The 17286-nt window shown below is 40.8% G+C and overlaps 3 protein-coding genes across 8 annotated transcripts; 1 reads left to right on the top strand and 2 right to left on the bottom strand.

Moving 5' to 3' along the window:
- Window positions 1-453: 453 nt before the first annotated feature.
- Window positions 454-9937, bottom strand: LOC105275480 (O-acyltransferase like protein-like). 3 transcript variants are annotated; one of them, XM_011332332.3, is made up of 13 exons: window positions 9235-9937; window positions 5431-5645; window positions 5058-5275; window positions 4859-4983; window positions 4426-4607; window positions 4052-4215; window positions 3617-3785; window positions 2956-3152; window positions 2592-2724; window positions 2150-2339; window positions 1933-2075; window positions 1285-1657; window positions 454-1119 (listed from the first exon to the last, which is right to left on the bottom strand). In XM_011332332.3, the coding sequence occupies exons 1-13, from the start codon at window positions 9440-9442 to the stop codon at window positions 1094-1096; spliced, it is 2343 nt and encodes a 780-aa protein (XP_011330634.1). In that variant the 5' UTR covers window positions 9443-9937; the 3' UTR covers window positions 454-1093. The 3 variants fall into 3 exon arrangements, with proteins under 3 accessions (XP_011330634.1, XP_011330633.1, XP_011330635.1); XM_011332331.3 differs by having other exon boundaries at window positions 454-1657; XM_011332333.3 differs by lacking the exon at window positions 2956-3152 and having other exon boundaries at window positions 454-1657; window positions 2592-2693; window positions 9235-9936.
- A 2347-nt stretch (window positions 9938-12284) lies between these two features.
- LOC105275481 (UMP-CMP kinase) lies at window positions 12285-14081 on the bottom strand. The gene is made up of 2 exons (XM_011332334.3): window positions 13622-14081; window positions 12285-13208 (listed from the first exon to the last, which is right to left on the bottom strand). The coding sequence occupies exons 1-2, from the start codon at window positions 13991-13993 to the stop codon at window positions 12930-12932; spliced, it is 651 nt and encodes a 216-aa protein (XP_011330636.1). The 5' UTR covers window positions 13994-14081; the 3' UTR covers window positions 12285-12929.
- A 95-nt stretch (window positions 14082-14176) lies between these two features.
- Window positions 14177-17272, top strand: LOC105275485 (4-hydroxybenzoate polyprenyltransferase, mitochondrial). 4 transcript variants are annotated; one of them, XM_011332343.3, is made up of 8 exons: window positions 14177-14349; window positions 14442-14595; window positions 15236-15590; window positions 15687-15853; window positions 15924-16071; window positions 16149-16342; window positions 16421-16609; window positions 16707-17272. In XM_011332343.3, exons 3-8 carry the CDS (start codon window positions 15251-15253, stop codon window positions 16908-16910), a joined length of 1242 nt encoding a protein of 413 aa, XP_011330645.1. In that variant the 5' UTR covers window positions 14177-14349; window positions 14442-14595; window positions 15236-15250; the 3' UTR covers window positions 16911-17272. The 4 variants fall into 4 exon arrangements, with proteins under 4 accessions (XP_011330645.1, XP_011330644.1, XP_026827414.1 ...); XM_011332342.3 differs by having other exon boundaries at window positions 14177-14370; XM_026971613.1 differs by lacking the exon at window positions 14177-14349 and having other exon boundaries at window positions 14405-14595.
- The last annotated feature ends 14 nt before the right edge of the window (window positions 17273-17286 follow it).

The raw sequence follows: 17286 nt of genomic DNA, 5'->3' as shown, positions 1-17286 counted from the left end.
ACTTTCAGGCCGTTAAGCTGTGTATGAATCTGTTGGAACCGGCCGCTCCTCTCTCAAAGGGTACACAATGCGCGTGTGAAGGATGAGAAATGTGAGAGATGGCCTCTTAAATAAACAACGAGCACAGGTTGTTGGCATGGATGAACTTCAGTATTGTCTGGTCGATGAAGTCTTTCGAGGCAATCGAACGCGTAAACAAGAGTCGATCATATATCGAGAAATTTGTTCTAATGTGTACGCTGATATATAATAGCTGCATCGAACTGACAAAATAATAAAAATAATAATAAAAAAGAAATGTTTCGAAAGAGTCAAAAAATAAATTATCAGTTCGACTGCACAGTTTTAGAAAGCGAGTTTAGTAAGTCCCAGCTCTGAAAATCTTACATGCTAATTGTAAGTGTATATGTTTAATAAACATATACACTAGGAACGCATAATATAAAATTTATATATTTTTTATATCTATCTATATTCTTAAATAAACATTGTTTATGTAATAAACATTGTTGTGAATTTTCTCAATGGAATGGAAATCATCGCTTCTATAACTCTCTCACTTATTAGGTACATGCAAAAGTTTTAGTCTTTTTTCAACTTCAAATAAATTCTCGCTTTTTTACATTTTCGAACAAATTGCTCGCAAAGGAATTCGAAAATCGTAAAAAACGAAACCAAATATTTTGATGATTAAATTATATTGCATATATATTTTAATAAAGCCAAACAACGTGCCAAACATGACTAAAACTTTTGCATACGCTTAATATATAATAATAATAATATAATACTGCAATGCACTGGGGATCTCTGATACAATATGCTTGTTATACCGAAATAGTCATACATTCTCCTTGTGTGAACAATCTAGAAAGTGCATATAAAATTGGCGAAAACGATATGATTGAAATGAATGATCAGAATTTGTTTTATGTGCAGTGAGAGTTTACATAGAGCATGTGATTGTTGTGACGGAGCATTGGATTAACTTCTCAATTCAATCTCGTTTTAATCTCGGTATGTCGTATTCCTCGTTGTCGTGAATCGTATGGCATCAGCAGAGGGAACACATACCTTGAGATGTATTTTATATCTATACCTTAGTATCTAGCATTGTACCTAAAATCGTAACACGTCAATTACTTGAAGGGTTTCAAGGACTCATTCGATTTCGCACTGAATGTCTGAATTAACTGTCGGATGATCCGAATACAGCCACGCTTGACATTGTATCTGATTGTTTGTGCTCGTCGAAGGAGCGGTAAAAGTAAACGTTGACGTAACCTGATTTCTCGCCATTGGATCTCGTCTTTTTCGTCAGTGTGTCGTCGTTTTGAGTCATTTCGATATCGTCATTACACATCTCAATCTTGCTGTCCTGCATGACGGTTTCGTACTTCTTCTCGTCATCTTTCGTGGACTCCTCAAGATTGTTGCGGTTGCTGCATATAGTTGCTGACTCATTTGACCGCGCGCAAGTCTCGTCGTTTCCGGTTTCGATGCAGCTATTCTGGTTGTAATTCTGGTTCTGTGGCGGATTGCGTTTGCTAAGACCGAAGATCACTTTCTCGATGATCAGGAAGGGCTTCTCGAAGCAAAGGTACCACACCACGGACACCGCCAACGTGAAAATCAGAACGGCAAAGAAGTTGCGCACCTGTGATAAAGGAGAAGACTCATTATTGTTAATTTTTAAGTTTTGATTACACTCGAACTTTGAATTAATATGATATCGTGCACGCAAAACATAAGTGCAATAAGATAAAAAATGTGGTAGAATTAATATTAAATTATCCGGTCACAAACTCGGTTTTACAAAATTGAAAGAGAAATTTCAAGTGATCGCGATTAAATTATTTCGTAACTATTGAAATTTCTCTTATGACTTGCATCTCTTGTTAAAACGTTTTTCGAATTGTCGTTTTTGCTTACCACGTTCATTCGTGTCAAAACGTCGGCAGTGCGAACGGATCCAATATTGGCGATCAGAAACAGATAATGAGAGAGATAAGCGCAGTAAGTCAATTTGCTAAACGGCACCCATCCAGGCCAGGAGAGGAAACGATTCACAGGACCTTCGAAATGAATAAAAGCATCAGAAGATGTGTAATAATCTATTTAATATAATATTTGCGATTTTAACGTTTACCTGCATAATCATGCATGCAGCAGAAAATGATCCAGGAGATCGATAGAGCAAAGACCTGTCGATGCAAACCGGCGTAAAAGCTCGCCTCCACCTTGTTGTAATCGTGATCGTCAAAGTAGAAACTGCGTGAACCCAAAAGGGCTGTCAGACCGATTGTAATGGCGATCAGCCAACCACAAACAACAATCCACTGTGTACAAAAAAACATGACGCTCTTACAAAGTGCGATTTATGTGCAATATATTATCTATCTTACTGGTTATATTAAAATATTAAAGCAAAAGAAAACAGATAAAAGAGAAATATGTCAGGTGAATCTAAAATATATTTTACATTGGATCAATTTTAACTGATTTAATTTTTTCGTTTTCCAGGAGATCTTTTTCTTTTAAAATAACAATTTTTTAATTTTATATAATTATATATTGAAAATAATACTTACCATGCGCATCTTCACCTTGTCGACGTGTGTTTTGTATAAAATATAACCGAGACCTAATCCAATGACGTAAGTCCCGAATCTACAGTAGACCGTCGAGTAAATCTGCACGTAAACGTTGGCTAAGTCTGTTTGACTAGATAAATTAATTGACATTGTTATATTACTAAAAATCTTGTGACGTGTGTAGGTAAGAATTTAAAACAAATCATTACTCGTTCATCATTATTAATCGAGGAAATGTCACGTGCGTAGAAATTATTATAATACCTAGAAGATATCCATGTGCGTGCAATTCTTGGCAAAGATCTCGTATAATGTCTACTAAGAGAAAAATACTTGAAAATATTTGAAATTTTGCACTCACTCTTTGTAATATAACATGGTGCCTGGCAGCTTGAGAGCATAAGTTATACCAAAAGGCAGTAAGAACGAGAGAAACAAGCAGAAGATCAAGATAATGATGAAGTAGTCTCTCTTTAACTTGAGCATAGGATACAATATAAGCGGTGAGAGCCAAATAAGTTGCATGTCGACCGACAGGTACCAAGATTGGGACATGCACTAGAAGCAGAAAAAGCAAGGGTGTGGTGTCTCGTAGAGAGTAAAAGAGTCAGAGAGATTCAGAAAATGCCGGAGGATGCAAAGCTCACTTAGTAATTTAGTAAAGTCAGTTCAAAGAATAATATTAAGTAACATGCATCAATTCTAAACTCTTCTTTTTTAATCTCGTTCTATGTTTGTAATGTGTAAAGAAGTAAAAAATAATGTAAGAGATAATATAAATTATAATATGTAAAGTGTAAAAGGTTCTACCACTTTATACAGCATTTCGAAGACTCTTAACATCAATATTTCAAAATCGCAAAACGACAAGAACATATTCCATTTTCAGATTCATCATTTTCTGAAGCAGTGGAAAAGAGATAAAGATATCATATATGCATATTTCACAGAATTTAATATGCATTTATAGTATATTTATAGCGAAGGGCACATGCATAAAGGAGCTTTGCCCGAACGGTTACCATTCTGTCCAATTTAAAGTAGTTGTGGACGTAGAGCAAGTTGAGCCACCAATTCTCGCGGCAGAAGTCTCTGTTGGTACCAGCTATAAGATCCCAGTGCGGGCCCGTGCCGAATTTGTAGAACAGAGTTGCATAAAAGCCAATCATCATCGCATACGCCGGCGTTAGCCTGATGGAAAAGAAGACTAATTAAAAAGAATCGAAAAACTAAATAAAAAAACTCGAAAAATGAAACAAACCAAACATTTGAAAATAAACAAGTGCATAACAAAGGGATCACAAGATATCATGGAAGAAACTTGAAAAATCAATCAAAATTAAATTATATAATTCTCATTTTTGTAGCGCAACATCTAGTTATTTCATGAAGTGTATCCGAAAAATAAATACCACGAGAAGAAACGAAGAAGAAGAAGCTAGCGGCCGTATATGTACCTCAGATAACGACGAAAATAAAGCTGACTTATGAAGTGCCAGTTGGAGACTCGTTCCTTCTTCAAGAGTTCGTTGTAAGCTAGCACGACACCGCTCAGGAGGAAGAAAATATCCGTGGAGATGTTTGCGTTCAGCACGAACATATTGATCCAGTCGTGATGCATCTTTTGCGGCAACAGAGATCATTTCATTATCGAGGATGCCATATAGAGTTTCGAGAAAACGCGAAAGAGTAACACGATGTGCGTTCTCGTGCACGTTGCTCTCCGCATGTAGCAAGCGTGGGAGATCCAATCCCGTTGGTAATGATCAAGTTGGGAGTTGAATGCACACAGGGTTCTCCATGTTAGTTTGCAAAACCATTCAACACTCACCCGTGGAATATCCGCGAGGTTCAGCTTGACACTGATCGCCTCCATGTAATGAGTGTGGCCGTAAATGATCCAGCATGTGGTGAGAAAACGCAAACCATCCAGGCAGTTGAGGTAGCCCTGCGGTCTGTCGGTCCGCAACAGATCCTTTCCATTTTTGTACAAGGAGAACGATGTCAACACCGCTACATGAGAAATTGTTGTGTTATTAATCGAAACGGAAACGCAATGTCTTTTGGAGATTAATTCGAGATTCATGTTTTAGGTATATACGTATGAGTCCTTGCTTTATTTTTATGACGTATATGGAATGATTATCAGAATTTTAAACAATTTTTCTAGAGCGATAGAAAAGGAAGATTAATTCTCACGCATATACACCTGACACATGCAACAAGTTTTTCTACATATGTTTATATCTTTAGGTTGCACATGCCTTTCTTCCACTGCTCTGCCATCTCATGCGACATGTTATCACACTGCGACTTGATCTGGCGGTTCAACCAGATGTGGTATCCCGTACTGGCTATAACGATAAACGCGAACATCACAATGGCGATCCTAAAATTTTCGAATATCGTAAAATAGGCATAGTAGCGAAGATATATCATTAGATTGATGAACTTTGTGTTTACGTGTAACAAAAATCGGCAATCTGCCACGTCTTATCACTTTTCCGTGTCTGACAGGATTTTTGATCAATATAAACCGTTAGGTTGACGCGTTCAGGAATTATCAATGGTTCGAGCAGAACCTCTGTCGCCTTTCCAATCTCGGAATAATTACAGGTGGACGGGACGCACCATATCCATTCGTAAATTATTGTGACGCCAGAAGTCCAATTAGTCGCGCCCTGTAGATTTCACAAAATATTGGAACTTAGTAGCGTAACTATTTTCTTATAAATATAATAATTTTTTATCTTAACATTAATATATTATAATTCATTCTACTAATTTAATGTTTTATAATTATTTAACATAATTGTTCTGCAGGATACAAACTCACCGATGCGATCGCGACGTTCCTGAATAGATCTCCCAAATCCAATTCGCGGGATGTGTCGTTGTCCGGCGTGATGTTGAATCGCACCCCCACATTGCACGCCTGCCCGATAAAACCGTGTTCATTGTTAGTCACCTGTACGCACTCGTCGAAGTTACCCAGCGTCCTGTGGTTACCGGTGATCAGACCCGACGGTATTTTCACCGAAGAATCGTACACTGCAAAGCAAGCAAAGCAAACGTCAAACTTCCGTTCCGCAAAAACGATATGCTGGATCATCTTAAATTTTAACGCCAGCTTGAAATGCAACTTCTCTTCAGCCTTTCCAGTAAAGATTTGAGTAGACTATTTTTTTTTCTCATCGTTAATGTAGCTTCAAAAGTAGTTGAAAAAGAGACAGTCCCTACTCGCGACGTGTTGGAGGACGAGACCCTGGAAAAGTTCAGCTCGACCACGAGTGCTGCTTATTACTGCTGCGCGTTTTATTGTCGCGTTTTTCCGGCTATTGCGACACACGTTCAGCATTCCGGCTTTGACATTTAACAATTGTGCTCCCACGCTTCGTTTATGATAAACACACTCTGAAACCGGTTGAAACAGGCGCCAGGTATAGCCGGGAGATGCGCGTCAAGGCGTTCTTTTGTCCTCAATCCACGCGATCAGGCAACGTGTCATTTTTTCGCATCTGTCTGGATAAAAAAACGTGCGCGCAACACGCGGGATAATTGTGGATATCAAGCTGTATTTTGATTATTCAGAAACAGAATTTTGTTACACAATACTGCAGAAATTCGTCTCCGTTTCAAAATTCTTGATCCCGCGGGCAACGCGATCAAGGACGCATCGAACTACTTTGATCTGGGTTTTCGGTGAGCGACGGGACATTCTCTTTCGGAAACGATTTTGCAATCGATAGTCACACACGTGCGACTCTAAAGCGATAGAATGACCGAGCGAGAATCGTCCTGTGTGCCTCCTCTTTCAGTGCTCGTATATTTCTACAAGAGTTGAGAGCGATCTTGAGTTTGTGGCTTGCGGATATATGAGATATTTTTTATTTTTTACTGGACTTTTATTAGGAAAATTTGCTGTTTGGATCGCTTTAAAATCCAATCGATCTTGTCTGTGCTGTTTTTGTTGCGACATGGACCGCTTGATTTCGCGGGGGTCGACCACGTGATCTTTAATGAATGATTCCAACATATACCCGACGTTGCTCTGATCTTCGCGAGGCTGAAGAACAGCGATTGAATATCCGGAATCTGATATCGATATCGATTATTATTACTCTACGTATCTCCTTGTTCTCCTAATGATTGGAGTAATATAAATAATTTCTATTTTACGTAATAACTTATTGCCATTTTCATAGAATCGAATGTGACTCTGCGTCAATGCGGCGATTGTCCCGTAAAATAGAAATTATTGAAATTATTAACTTGCACACGTTCTCTATGATTTATATTACTTATCCCATTACACGTTACGGCGAACGCACGTTCAGACTGTGATTTCAAGGTGACTGGCTCCTGGAACCGCGATCACGAGCATGACGCGGGTAACGTCAATGTCACGCAATTCCACCAGCTGCGGAAGTGCATTGAGCGTGTGTATTGAGCCTGACATGATGATCTTTGGAATCGGTTGATCACCAAGAATCACGCATTGCAAAATCGCGAATCGGCTGATCGACCAAAGAGCAAAAGAAAAATGTCATGTTGGCGATAAAGTGCAAGTTTCATACTCGAAATTCGCGTGATAACGCTGCAGATCGTCTCGCGTAGATTGTCGCAACGTCCGCGATGAAAGATGATTAGCAAATGCCGATAAAAATGTTATTTGAACAATTGCGATATTGCGTTTCTTTTCCAGATACCTGATGTATCAGATTCCTCCTCGTCGTACAAATCACGCGTACAAACAATTTGCAAACTTGCAATTGACAATTTGCAAAATCACGCGATCGTCGTGCCGGCGATCGGACGACCTGCAGGCCAGGAAAAGATCAATCGATCGAACGAAGGCGGACCCTGATACACAAGGACGGTCATCGGCCTCGTGGTTGCATCTTAGTGACCCAGTTTGGTCTCGTGTACGACGCACGTACCAATTACATCGGTCAATATTGTTGTCTCTCGTGAACGCGCACGTGGCAGATTGTTAATTGCATTTTCCTTAATAGTGCGCTGTTTCGACGCTAATGATCACCGCGAACCATGAAAATGAATCCTTTCAGCACGACATTCCTGCTTTGACACAATTCTCATGTCTCGAAACGGTCGATGAGGTATGACGGAAGTCGGCTTAAAGTTTCATAAATTTTGTTTCATAAAATTTCTTCATTTTTATATTAGTGACTCTTAAGACGAATTGATGAATTTTCTCTTGATTCTAGATAATTACCTTATTTTTTAAGAAAGTTTTCATGCTACTTATGAATTTATCTGCGCTCGAGTTCATCGAACTCGACCTGTGACTCGGGGGCACAAGAATGCATTGCATGAATCGTCACACAAGCAAGAGGATATTCGACAACGCTAAATGTCGCGCGTGCGGAGGATGACGCGTCGGTGGAAAAGTCCATCCGCGTGCTTGTGTCAAAAGGGGGTAAAAATGCACCGGCGCCCGCGGATCACGGATGTCATCGAGCGTCGCGGTTTCTGCAATTGACGCGAGAAGGCGAGCTGCGGCGAGCACGCATGTCCTTTAAAGTAATCGTCACGAGATAAGAGCCGATATGTCATAACGCGGGGCGATAAGGCAACGTAACGCGATAATCTGCTCGGCGATGATGCACAAGGCGATGATGATGCGGCGAGGCGTGGGTCAAACACTTTGCGACGACCGACGCTGTCACTGATCGGCATTACGCTATTAATATCAATCAGATCAATGTCGTCTGGTAATCTGCGCGCGGTCCAAGTGTCACGGAGACGCTAATTCGCTCAAAGGAAACGGACACAAGGTCCTTTCAATCGACACGCTAATTCGATTGCGATATCTCGTGGAGGCGCACGCGTTGTCCCCCGCAAAAACATCCCTAATCGGTCATCCGCGGTGATACGATCAGCAGAGAAATCGCGGATCTTCGCTCCGAGATCGCGCGATCGGAATCTCATCGCCGAATAATCTCATCTACGAAATCTCGCTTTTGCTACTCATCCTCGTTATCGGAGGGCATTGAACTCGTAATCCCCCGACGTGTCACGGAGAGGATTATTGCGTCGATCGGGCCTCTTTGAATCTCGCTTTGAATCGCCGCCGCATTATCTGCACGGTGTCGTGGAGATCGCGGTATCTGGTAATTGGCGATATGCATTCACGTTTGTCGGCGCGATACCGAGCGTGGTGTTACGCGCGCCCGATAACACCTTCCCTTGATAATTATATTATACGCGGCGTGCAATGTCCGATAATTGTGGAGTGCTCATAAGCGTCAAAAGCACGATCGTAGATCGCACATACAGATCCGTGGTCTCGCACCGCTCTGCGACACGGACAAAACAATACGTAAAGATTATATAACGTTTTCCCTCCTCTTGCTCTACTCCCGTATCCCGAGCTGGCCGCATTATGATAAAGAAATCACGCGCGTGGAAAGATCTTGCGAAAGATTATTATTATAATGAGTCCCTTGAGCAATGAAACGAGGCTGATGAACCGGAGATATTTTTGAAGGATTCGATGCAACAATTTAATCAAATTTTAATCAAATCTCGTTCGATCAGACGAGGAGTCCAATGGATTTTTTAATAAATTTATTAAATGCGTATTTAACAAATGACCCAATTGATTTGTTATACTCACTTTGCAGCGCCCATGGTGTGTAATTACTGAGCGCCTGTAGGTAGATCTCCCCATCACGGATGCACTCAAACGAGGCGTTGGTCCGTGGCACGAAGGGCCTCGTGAAGACATTCGCGAGAACGTCTTCGGGTCGAGTGGTACCGACCTTCGCCACCGTAGTCAGGACCAGAACGAGAACTGCACGTGCAGTCCATCGCATTACTTCCATCCTTCCTTCTTTCTCTGGTATCAAATCCTTCACACTATGTCTCTTGAGTATTTTTGAAAAAGAGATCTGTCACAGACGGGCATAATTCGAATCAGAAGAAATCAATTCGCGCTGCTTGTAACGCCCGTGTTCTGAGCCCTTCGTCCCGTTCTGTATCTTATATTATAATTTAGGCAATTTTACTGTTTATGTAACTATTTATTGACTGTTGACTGTCAATAACTGTTCGATCTAAGAAATACTACCCGAGGGAGAGTAACGACGGTTCGCTTGGACGCGGAAGGGGTGGTGCGCAGCCAACGATGGCCGAGAGGCTGTTGCCGATCGCGTCGCGGCACGTCCTCGTCGTTGTCGTTTCGTCCTGAGGAAGCACGTGTATCCTCCTCGCGAGGAGGCATATGCGTACAACGAGCGTCCCGCACGCGAATTTAAACAAACGAGACGCAAACGCGACCGAGTGTGATACAACGTTCTGTCAATCGGCGCGTCGGTTCACTTATATATTGGATGAACGGCCGATCGTGACGGGGGTAAGAGAGGCATTACCGAGCTCTCCGCCGTGGCGATCTCCTCTTATCGATGTAAGCGAGGATTACGCACCCGCAGAGAAACGTCGTCACCGTCGCGGCAGCAAGAGTGGGAAGAAGCGGCTCTTCGCGCGGCAGCTGTCGCGATCACGAAACTGTTTAATTAATTCACTGAATCGGGGTACGAACGAGTAATTGTGTGACCGAGGCGCTCGTGAACAGGTGGACCGTTGGCTTTACGTTGTCAAACTATTAGGGATTACCGTATGAACTTGGCCCTTCTTCACTCAAGACGTTGCCACCAGGAACGGGACAGGACTTAGTTAGCTTATCTAGCAGGTAGAGACCTATGATTGGTCAGAAACGATGATCCGGGCATTTTGCAGTGGGTGTGGAAGGGAGTATTTTTGGAGTCTTTGACCTTTCTTTTCTTGAGATACCGAAAGATAGTCGAGAGAGAAATCGACGACCTAAGTCCACATAGCTACCATAATTTGTACACAACTATGACAAAACGGTAACACGGCTAAACCTGACGTCGTTCCGTTATCGGGTTCAATTGAGGGTTCTACTATCCTGAGGCTCTCAGCTAAACAAAGTCTCACGTAGATTGACCAGAGGTTTAAAAGCTTCCAAGTGAGTGAAAAGCGCGGCGGGAAGAGATAGAGGGACCGATGGTGTACCGTAAGACACAGCTAGGCGGAAATGCAAATCGATATGAGGTCTCATTCGTCAATCAGAGATGGGCTAAAGGACAACTTATCATTTCCCACACTTGTCGCTGACGATAAATTCATCTAACTTGAAGCAAACTGTTGCTCAACTTTGAATATCTTCGATATGTCAATCAATTTCGTAGACTCTTCTACGTACTTCTTCGTTCAGATTTAACGGAGAGGTCGAAGAGACATTTCGCCATCTGAAGTTAGAATGTTGTATGTTGTAAGGTCCAAAATGTTGAAGCAAACAAGTCGGATAGATCACGCATCCTTAGGAAGAGAGAGAGAGAGAGAGAGAGAAATAAGTCGTGAAGAGCTGATGGACATTGAGAATTGTTGCGAGTAACCAGAAATCTTAGATGACGGATTCGCTGCCGACCATGAAAATTCATCTCTCCTCTATCAGCGTCTGGTTCTGTCAGGGATCTGAAACGAGCGCGAAATCGTCAGAGATATTCGCAGAATGAGTATTGTACGTACGTTCAGCTCAACTAAGGACTCTTTAATCTCGTTCGTTTGAATGCAACGCGTTTAATTCAAGGCCAGCGTCGGATATGGTAATCGATAGAAATAAAGAGACCGGTTGCATATCGCGCTAACAGTTGCACAAGTAACGTTTCCGATACAATTCATCGTCTTGATTCGCTGCTTCTCGCTTCTTTGCGGAATCTCGTACTGATAGACAGTCTCACGCGAAATTTCGTGGCAATTAAGAGAATTATTTACATTTTTGAATTCCACTGTTAAAACTTCATGTAATCGTCATCAGGCACGAAACATCAAAACGAGACTGAAAAATAATTAATCGCTTGATCGAGACAATGACCCGAATCCGCGTACACGCAGCGAGTGAAAAATGATACCTGCAGGTAAAAATGTAACGTGAACGAACTTTCGTGAGGCCTACATTAGAGAGGCAGCATCGCCGGCGCCGAAGACTGCAAGCCGCGGCGATACGAGGGAATAAATCAGAAAAATATCCGCGAAATACTTACAGTCGGATCTTCACGTTTCCGTCTACACAACATTAAACTTCACGACAAACTGAAACTTGTTATGAGATGTATTTATTACGTTTGCCCTTATTGACAAGCATGACTATACCTGTCGCTCGCGAATCTCGCATGGTGCTTGTTGGGCTTATCTTCCGCATCGAATGGCAGTTCAAAGTCATCATAGGTGATAAAACAGCGTTTATCCGTCCATCACCTTCACGCGAATTTTTACGAACACTTTTCTCTCTTGTCATTATCGTCATGAAATTTTTCGTGATAAGTAAAAGAGGAACAGAGTTCATTCACCTTGATTATGCCACGGGAAGACTCTCTCACTATGTAAAAATTTCAGGTGTACGGGCATTATTGTCTAACAAAACATGTGAATTCGAAATCGAATGTCTCGAGCATTCGTTTTTAATAAATAATACTAATGATTATTGAATCAATCATCAAGACTTCGTAATTTTTCAAAATTAATTTTTGGGATCGGTTAGAAAAATATCTTTGTTTGCTCTAAGAAGATCCTGTGTACGGATATATCATTATCTGCATTTAAGAATTTGTTTGAAGGAAAGAAAGAAGGCGCGCAAACAGGAAGTCTGGCATGAAAAATCTTTATTAATTATGAATATATATATATATATATATATATTCATATGTAAATTAAAAATTCATGATACATCTGTCTCAGATTATCTTTTTCCCTAGTAATATACGATTTTTTTCTTAACGATCGTTAAATTCTTACTTACATATATACTATATTATATATATATATATAATCCAATAATAGTAACACGCCGCTGAAACAACCGTTCTACTAATATACAAACCTACATCATATCAAAGAATTTACATCACTAGTCGTGTAATTAACAGTTCCGACAGGATATTTACAGCATTTTCCAGTTATCGTACCATTTCTACTGCGTTTTGGTATTTGCATAATAATATTATTGTACATTTGCGAAGGAATGTTCTCAATCAGTGTATAAGTTCCAATATACGTGTATCAAGATTAAACCGAGATATCCAGTAATACCCAGTAATAAATGAAATCAGACGAGATAAAATTCCGGCTAAGAAAGTAAAATGGTAAACCCTATAAAAAAAGGCAAGGAAAAACAATTAGTGCCCTTAAAAATACTTATACCGCAAGATAAGATTCAATTGCTGCTATCGTCATAAGTACAATAAGAAAAACTGTTTCAGGCAAGGATGTTTCGCTTAGAACCGTTATCAATTACCACCCTATTGTAGGGAGGAACTCTACGACATCCTGACACACCTCTTTAGGCGTCTTCATAGAATTAACTTTATAAACTAAACCTTGCTGTTCATACTGCTCGATTATTGGTAAAGTATTCTGCATATAAGTCTGGTGACGTAAAACCAACGACTGCTCGTTATCGTCGCTTCGGCCGCTCCCACTGGCGCCGCGTTTCAGGCAACGCTGCGTACAGACCTCCTGACTGCACTCACAGAATATCACAGCTTTCACGATCACCTTGTCGGCCATCGCCTGCAAATGAACAGACGAATATAGATACTGTGACAATAATATATAAATATTACATAATATATTGCGTCAGCTTAATTAGGAAACCTAAGTTCCAACTCCAATTTTTGATTGAGACATTTATTTCGGCCAACTTATTTTGAGATTTTTCATCGTTTAGAAAAGTTCTTGTAAAATTGTAATTTCGTTAGAAGGTTTTCTAATTAGGCCGATATATAAGAATAATAGAATGAATGCACTCATCTTATCATCATCGCACATAACCTCTAACCATCTCTAACCTCTACCAACTTCGTAAAAATACGTGCTACAGAATTATCGGAACAATCACGTTTCTCATGTCGCGTCAAGCGTCAATAATGATTTTCTCGGCTTTTTAATGCAGCGCGAGTAAACGAACAAGGTAACGGGGTTACCTTGTTCCAGCCGTCGAGGTTATCTTGATTCCTCGGAAAGCCGTCAATGAGGAAGCGGTTGTGCGGATTGTCGGACGTCCGCATCGCGCGATCGAGGAGGCTACAGGTGATCTCCACGGGGACGATCGTGCCATTTCTGATATGCGTCTCGATGAGTTCGCCGAATTGCGAGCCGGGCTTCGCGCGCTCCTCGCGCAGCAAGTCACCGGCTGATAGGTGAACATAACCGTAACGCTTGGTGATGTAATGGCAAAGCGTGCCCTTGCCGGCACCTGGGCCGCCCAGAATGAACACCACCTCCGGCTTTTTCATCGTGACCGTAGACATCACACGAATACAACCTCGTGCAGCAGCCGCAAAGCCTCGTAGCATATACAGGAAGCGTGCAGTGGATGCACTTTGCAATATATACAATTATACACTATACACCTCCGGGTGTGTTCGGGAAACTCGCTATCGCTAACGACTGTTCGTGGAGCCAATAGTGCGATAGCGAACGCAATGACGTAATTGCTTAGCAACGAGAGTGAAAAGCGTGACATATATTTGACGCAGGGGTTATCTTGATCGATAAGAAGTTTATTCATACAATCCAAGTGTTTATTTGGCCTCTGAATCACATTTGACGTTCACGGAGCTCCGCGAACATCCCTCCCTCGGTCGGTCGGATCCGCTACCCTGGCGCCATTTTTAAAAGGCGTACATACATTCAAATATTAGACGGAAAGGTTAAAGGAATATGTTAACGAGTGAGAAAGCAATTGCAGAAAGTATAGTTCTAAAGAAAAAATAGATTTTATCGTTACCGCTTAAATTACAGAAATGATTGAAGAGAATGGATGGTTTGAATATTATCACACTTTTATGCATTGCAACAATGCAAATACCAAGTTCATTCGTATATCAATGTGAAACGGCATAATTGTACGGCTGATGTAATAATGAATTATGCATTTCGGCGGATGCCGAAACAGGTAGGCAATCACGTTATGCAATTATGCGCGCGTGAAGCGACCGAACTTCACTTCGACGTGTTACGAGTGAAGCGATTGCGATATGTGATAATGATGCCTCATACACGGTTCATCATACGATATTAGAGACACAGGTCTATATTTATGTTATCTTTGTCTATATTTATGATAATTTTAGTCGACAAATTTACGTTTTGCAAAAATTTGTGAAATTTTCACGACACCCATGTGATGTAATTTTTCATTAAACGACAGAAAATTCATGAAACGTGGATTACGAAGTAAATCATTTGCTGCCTCGAGCAATTTTGTCGACGAAGTAAAGCTTACGATTAATCGGCAAATCGATTGGAGTCGAAGATAAAGTCGCGCGTGACAGTGAGGTTATATGTCCTAACCTAACCTAGTCTGACTGATAGCCCGCTGTTTTTGGAACATCTGTTACGTGCTTTTCTAAATTTTCGAATGACAGGTGTAATTAGTCGTCGAATGTGCATTATCCGTCTGCGGAAATTACGGTTGTCACGAATCACGAGTGCAATTTATCGACTCGGAGTAGATCGAGAAATCGGATAAATCGTAACGATGCACGACGCCGGTTCAACGATGGGATAATTCACGGTCCCCGATATCGTTACAGGTGAATCACTGAACAATGCTAATTTTGAAACGATGCCATCGGTTTACTGGAGTCGTCGGTCTGCTGTCACGCAGCGCGTGGCCCAATCACGCGGTATTAAATTGCCCTGTTACGAATCTTTACTCTGGCATAGAGGTTCGTACTTTATCCATACTACATAATAGACATAACAACGTGGATCTCAGTGCGCGAACAACTGTACACTCTCTGTTAAGGACGGAGAATACACTAAAACATGTCAAGTTAGCAGATTTCCAGCAAAGTAGGTTCCTGGGCTTTGCCGCTAAGCTAGTCAATAATGCCTCGCCCAAAGTACAACCATACATGAAGCTTATGAGGATGGACAAACCAATAGGTGAGATATATATATATATATATATATTTAAATAAATATATATACATAGTTTTTAAATTAATTATTATTAATTGAAATCGATAAATTTTCCATCAGGAAGCTGGTTATTATTTTGGCCTTGTGGATGGAGCATCGCCATGGCAGCTCCTGCTGCTTGCCTGCCAGATCTTCACATGTTAGCGCTTTTTGGCACAGGCGCGTTTATAATGCGCGGTGCTGGATGCACGATAAACGATATGTGGGATCAGGACATCGACAAGATGGTAAAACTCTCTGTTGCATTGTAAAGCTCGCGTCTACTTCACGGATGTCAATGGGCAACTATGTTATCAGGTAGCCAGAACAAGAGACAGACCCCTGGTAACCGGTCAGATAAGGCCAGAACAATCGTTAATGTTTCTAGCTGCACAGTTGAGCCTAGGGTTGCTAATATTGTTGCAACTGAATTGGTACAGTATATTTCTCGGTGCCAGTTCATTAGGTATTAAATAATACACTAAGCCGGAATAAAAAGTCAAATTGTTTATCGCGCATCTAACGGAATTTCCCTTGTTTTAGGTCTAGTGATAATTTATCCTCTCATGAAAAGAATAACGTACTGGCCGCAATTTATCCTAGGAATGACCTTTAATTGGGGCGCATTATTAGGATGGTCGGCTATACACGGATCATGCAACTGGTCCGTTTGCTTGCCACTTTACACAGCCGGTATTTGTTGGACCATTCTTTATGACACGATATACGCTCATCAAGTGAGATGATTCTTCCTGCTTATTGCGTAGATCTTTTTCTAAGCGCGTATCTTCTCTTATTTTGTTTTTTAATCTCAGGATAAAGTGGATGATATTCTATTGGGGATGAAATCAACCGCGATAAAATTCGGGGACGACACGAAGCTGTATCTGTCTGGGTTTGGAACGGTAATGATCACGAACTTAATCGCCTGTGGCGTAATAACCGCGCAAACTTGGTGTTACTACGTCGCGGTTGGATTAATTGGCACACATATTGGCAACCAGGTAAACGTCGTTGAATTATTTAATTATTTTGTAATTAATACAAAAAATAATATTTGAATTATTGAATCCTGACAAAGTAACCCTTTTATTTCACCAGATATATACTTTGAATATCAATAATCCTACGGATTGCGCAAGGAAATTCATATCTAATCACAGTGTGGGCATGTTACTGTTTGCTGGTATCGTATTAGGAAACTTGATAAAGAAAAAGTCATCTGTGGAAGAGGAGAACAATGCTGAAGAGGAAAGGAAGCAGGCTGTTTTACTAGAACCAAAAATAGATAAGATTTATGATTAAGTAGAATTAATAAATAGCGTTTTTGAATTGCTGCAAGAGTAGATGGACAAAAACTATATTAGCAATTATTACTTAACTCGCATGCCATATTTAAGATACTATGGGTTTCCGATAGTTTCCTCTCAATTGTTATATTAGTTTTAACTGTAGAAACTTCATTATGCATCGCGATGTTATAATTTAATGCAAAGTAAGTATATGTATTACTTTAACACCATGTCTTAGCTAATAATAACAGTACCTACTGCTTACCTCATTTGTTAAGGCAGAGTTCTGGAATCAATATTAACATCGAACAAAGAAAGAGATTACACATGACTGTAAATATTCCTCATTACACAATAGACCATCTATTGACAATACCAACTGGTGAATT

The sequence above is a fragment of the Ooceraea biroi genome, chromosome 8 (genome assembly GCF_003672135.1).
Source record: "Ooceraea biroi isolate clonal line C1 chromosome 8, Obir_v5.4, whole genome shotgun sequence".
NCBI classification, from domain to species: domain Eukaryota; kingdom Metazoa; phylum Arthropoda; class Insecta; order Hymenoptera; family Formicidae; genus Ooceraea; species Ooceraea biroi.
The sequence above is the reverse complement of the archived record's forward strand: the minus strand, read 5'-3'. Positions and strand labels throughout refer to the sequence as shown.

Excerpts from the sequence above, each read along its gene's own strand:
- LOC105275481 (XM_011332334.3), bottom strand. The coding sequence starts at position 13,993 with ATGCTACGAGGCTTTGCGGCTGCTGCACGAGGTTGTATTCGTGTGATG. Across the intron at positions 13,209-13,621 it reads ACCTCGACGGCTGGAACAAG|GCGATGGCCGACAAGGTGAT; the intron begins GTAACCCCGTTA and ends GTTCATTTGCAG.
- LOC105275480 (XM_011332331.3), bottom strand. The coding sequence starts at position 9,442 with ATGGAAGTAATGCGATGGACTGCACGTGCAGTTCTCGTTCTGGTCCTG. Across the intron at positions 4,984-5,057 it reads ATTGCCGATTTTTGTTACAC|GATCGCCATTGTGATGTTCG; the intron begins GTAAACACAAAG and ends CGAAAATTTTAG. Across the intron at positions 3,153-3,616 it reads ACTTTAAATTGGACAGAATG|TGCATGTCCCAATCTTGGTA; the intron begins GTAACCGTTCGG and ends TTCTGCTTCTAG.
- LOC105275485 (XM_011332343.3), top strand. The coding sequence starts at position 15,251 with ATGCTAATTTTGAAACGATGCCATCGGTTTACTGGAGTCGTCGGTCTG. Across the intron at positions 15,591-15,686 it reads GAGGATGGACAAACCAATAG|GAAGCTGGTTATTATTTTGG; the intron begins GTGAGATATATA and ends ATTTTCCATCAG. Across the intron at positions 16,343-16,420 it reads ACACGATATACGCTCATCAA|GATAAAGTGGATGATATTCT; the intron begins GTGAGATGATTC and ends TTTTAATCTCAG.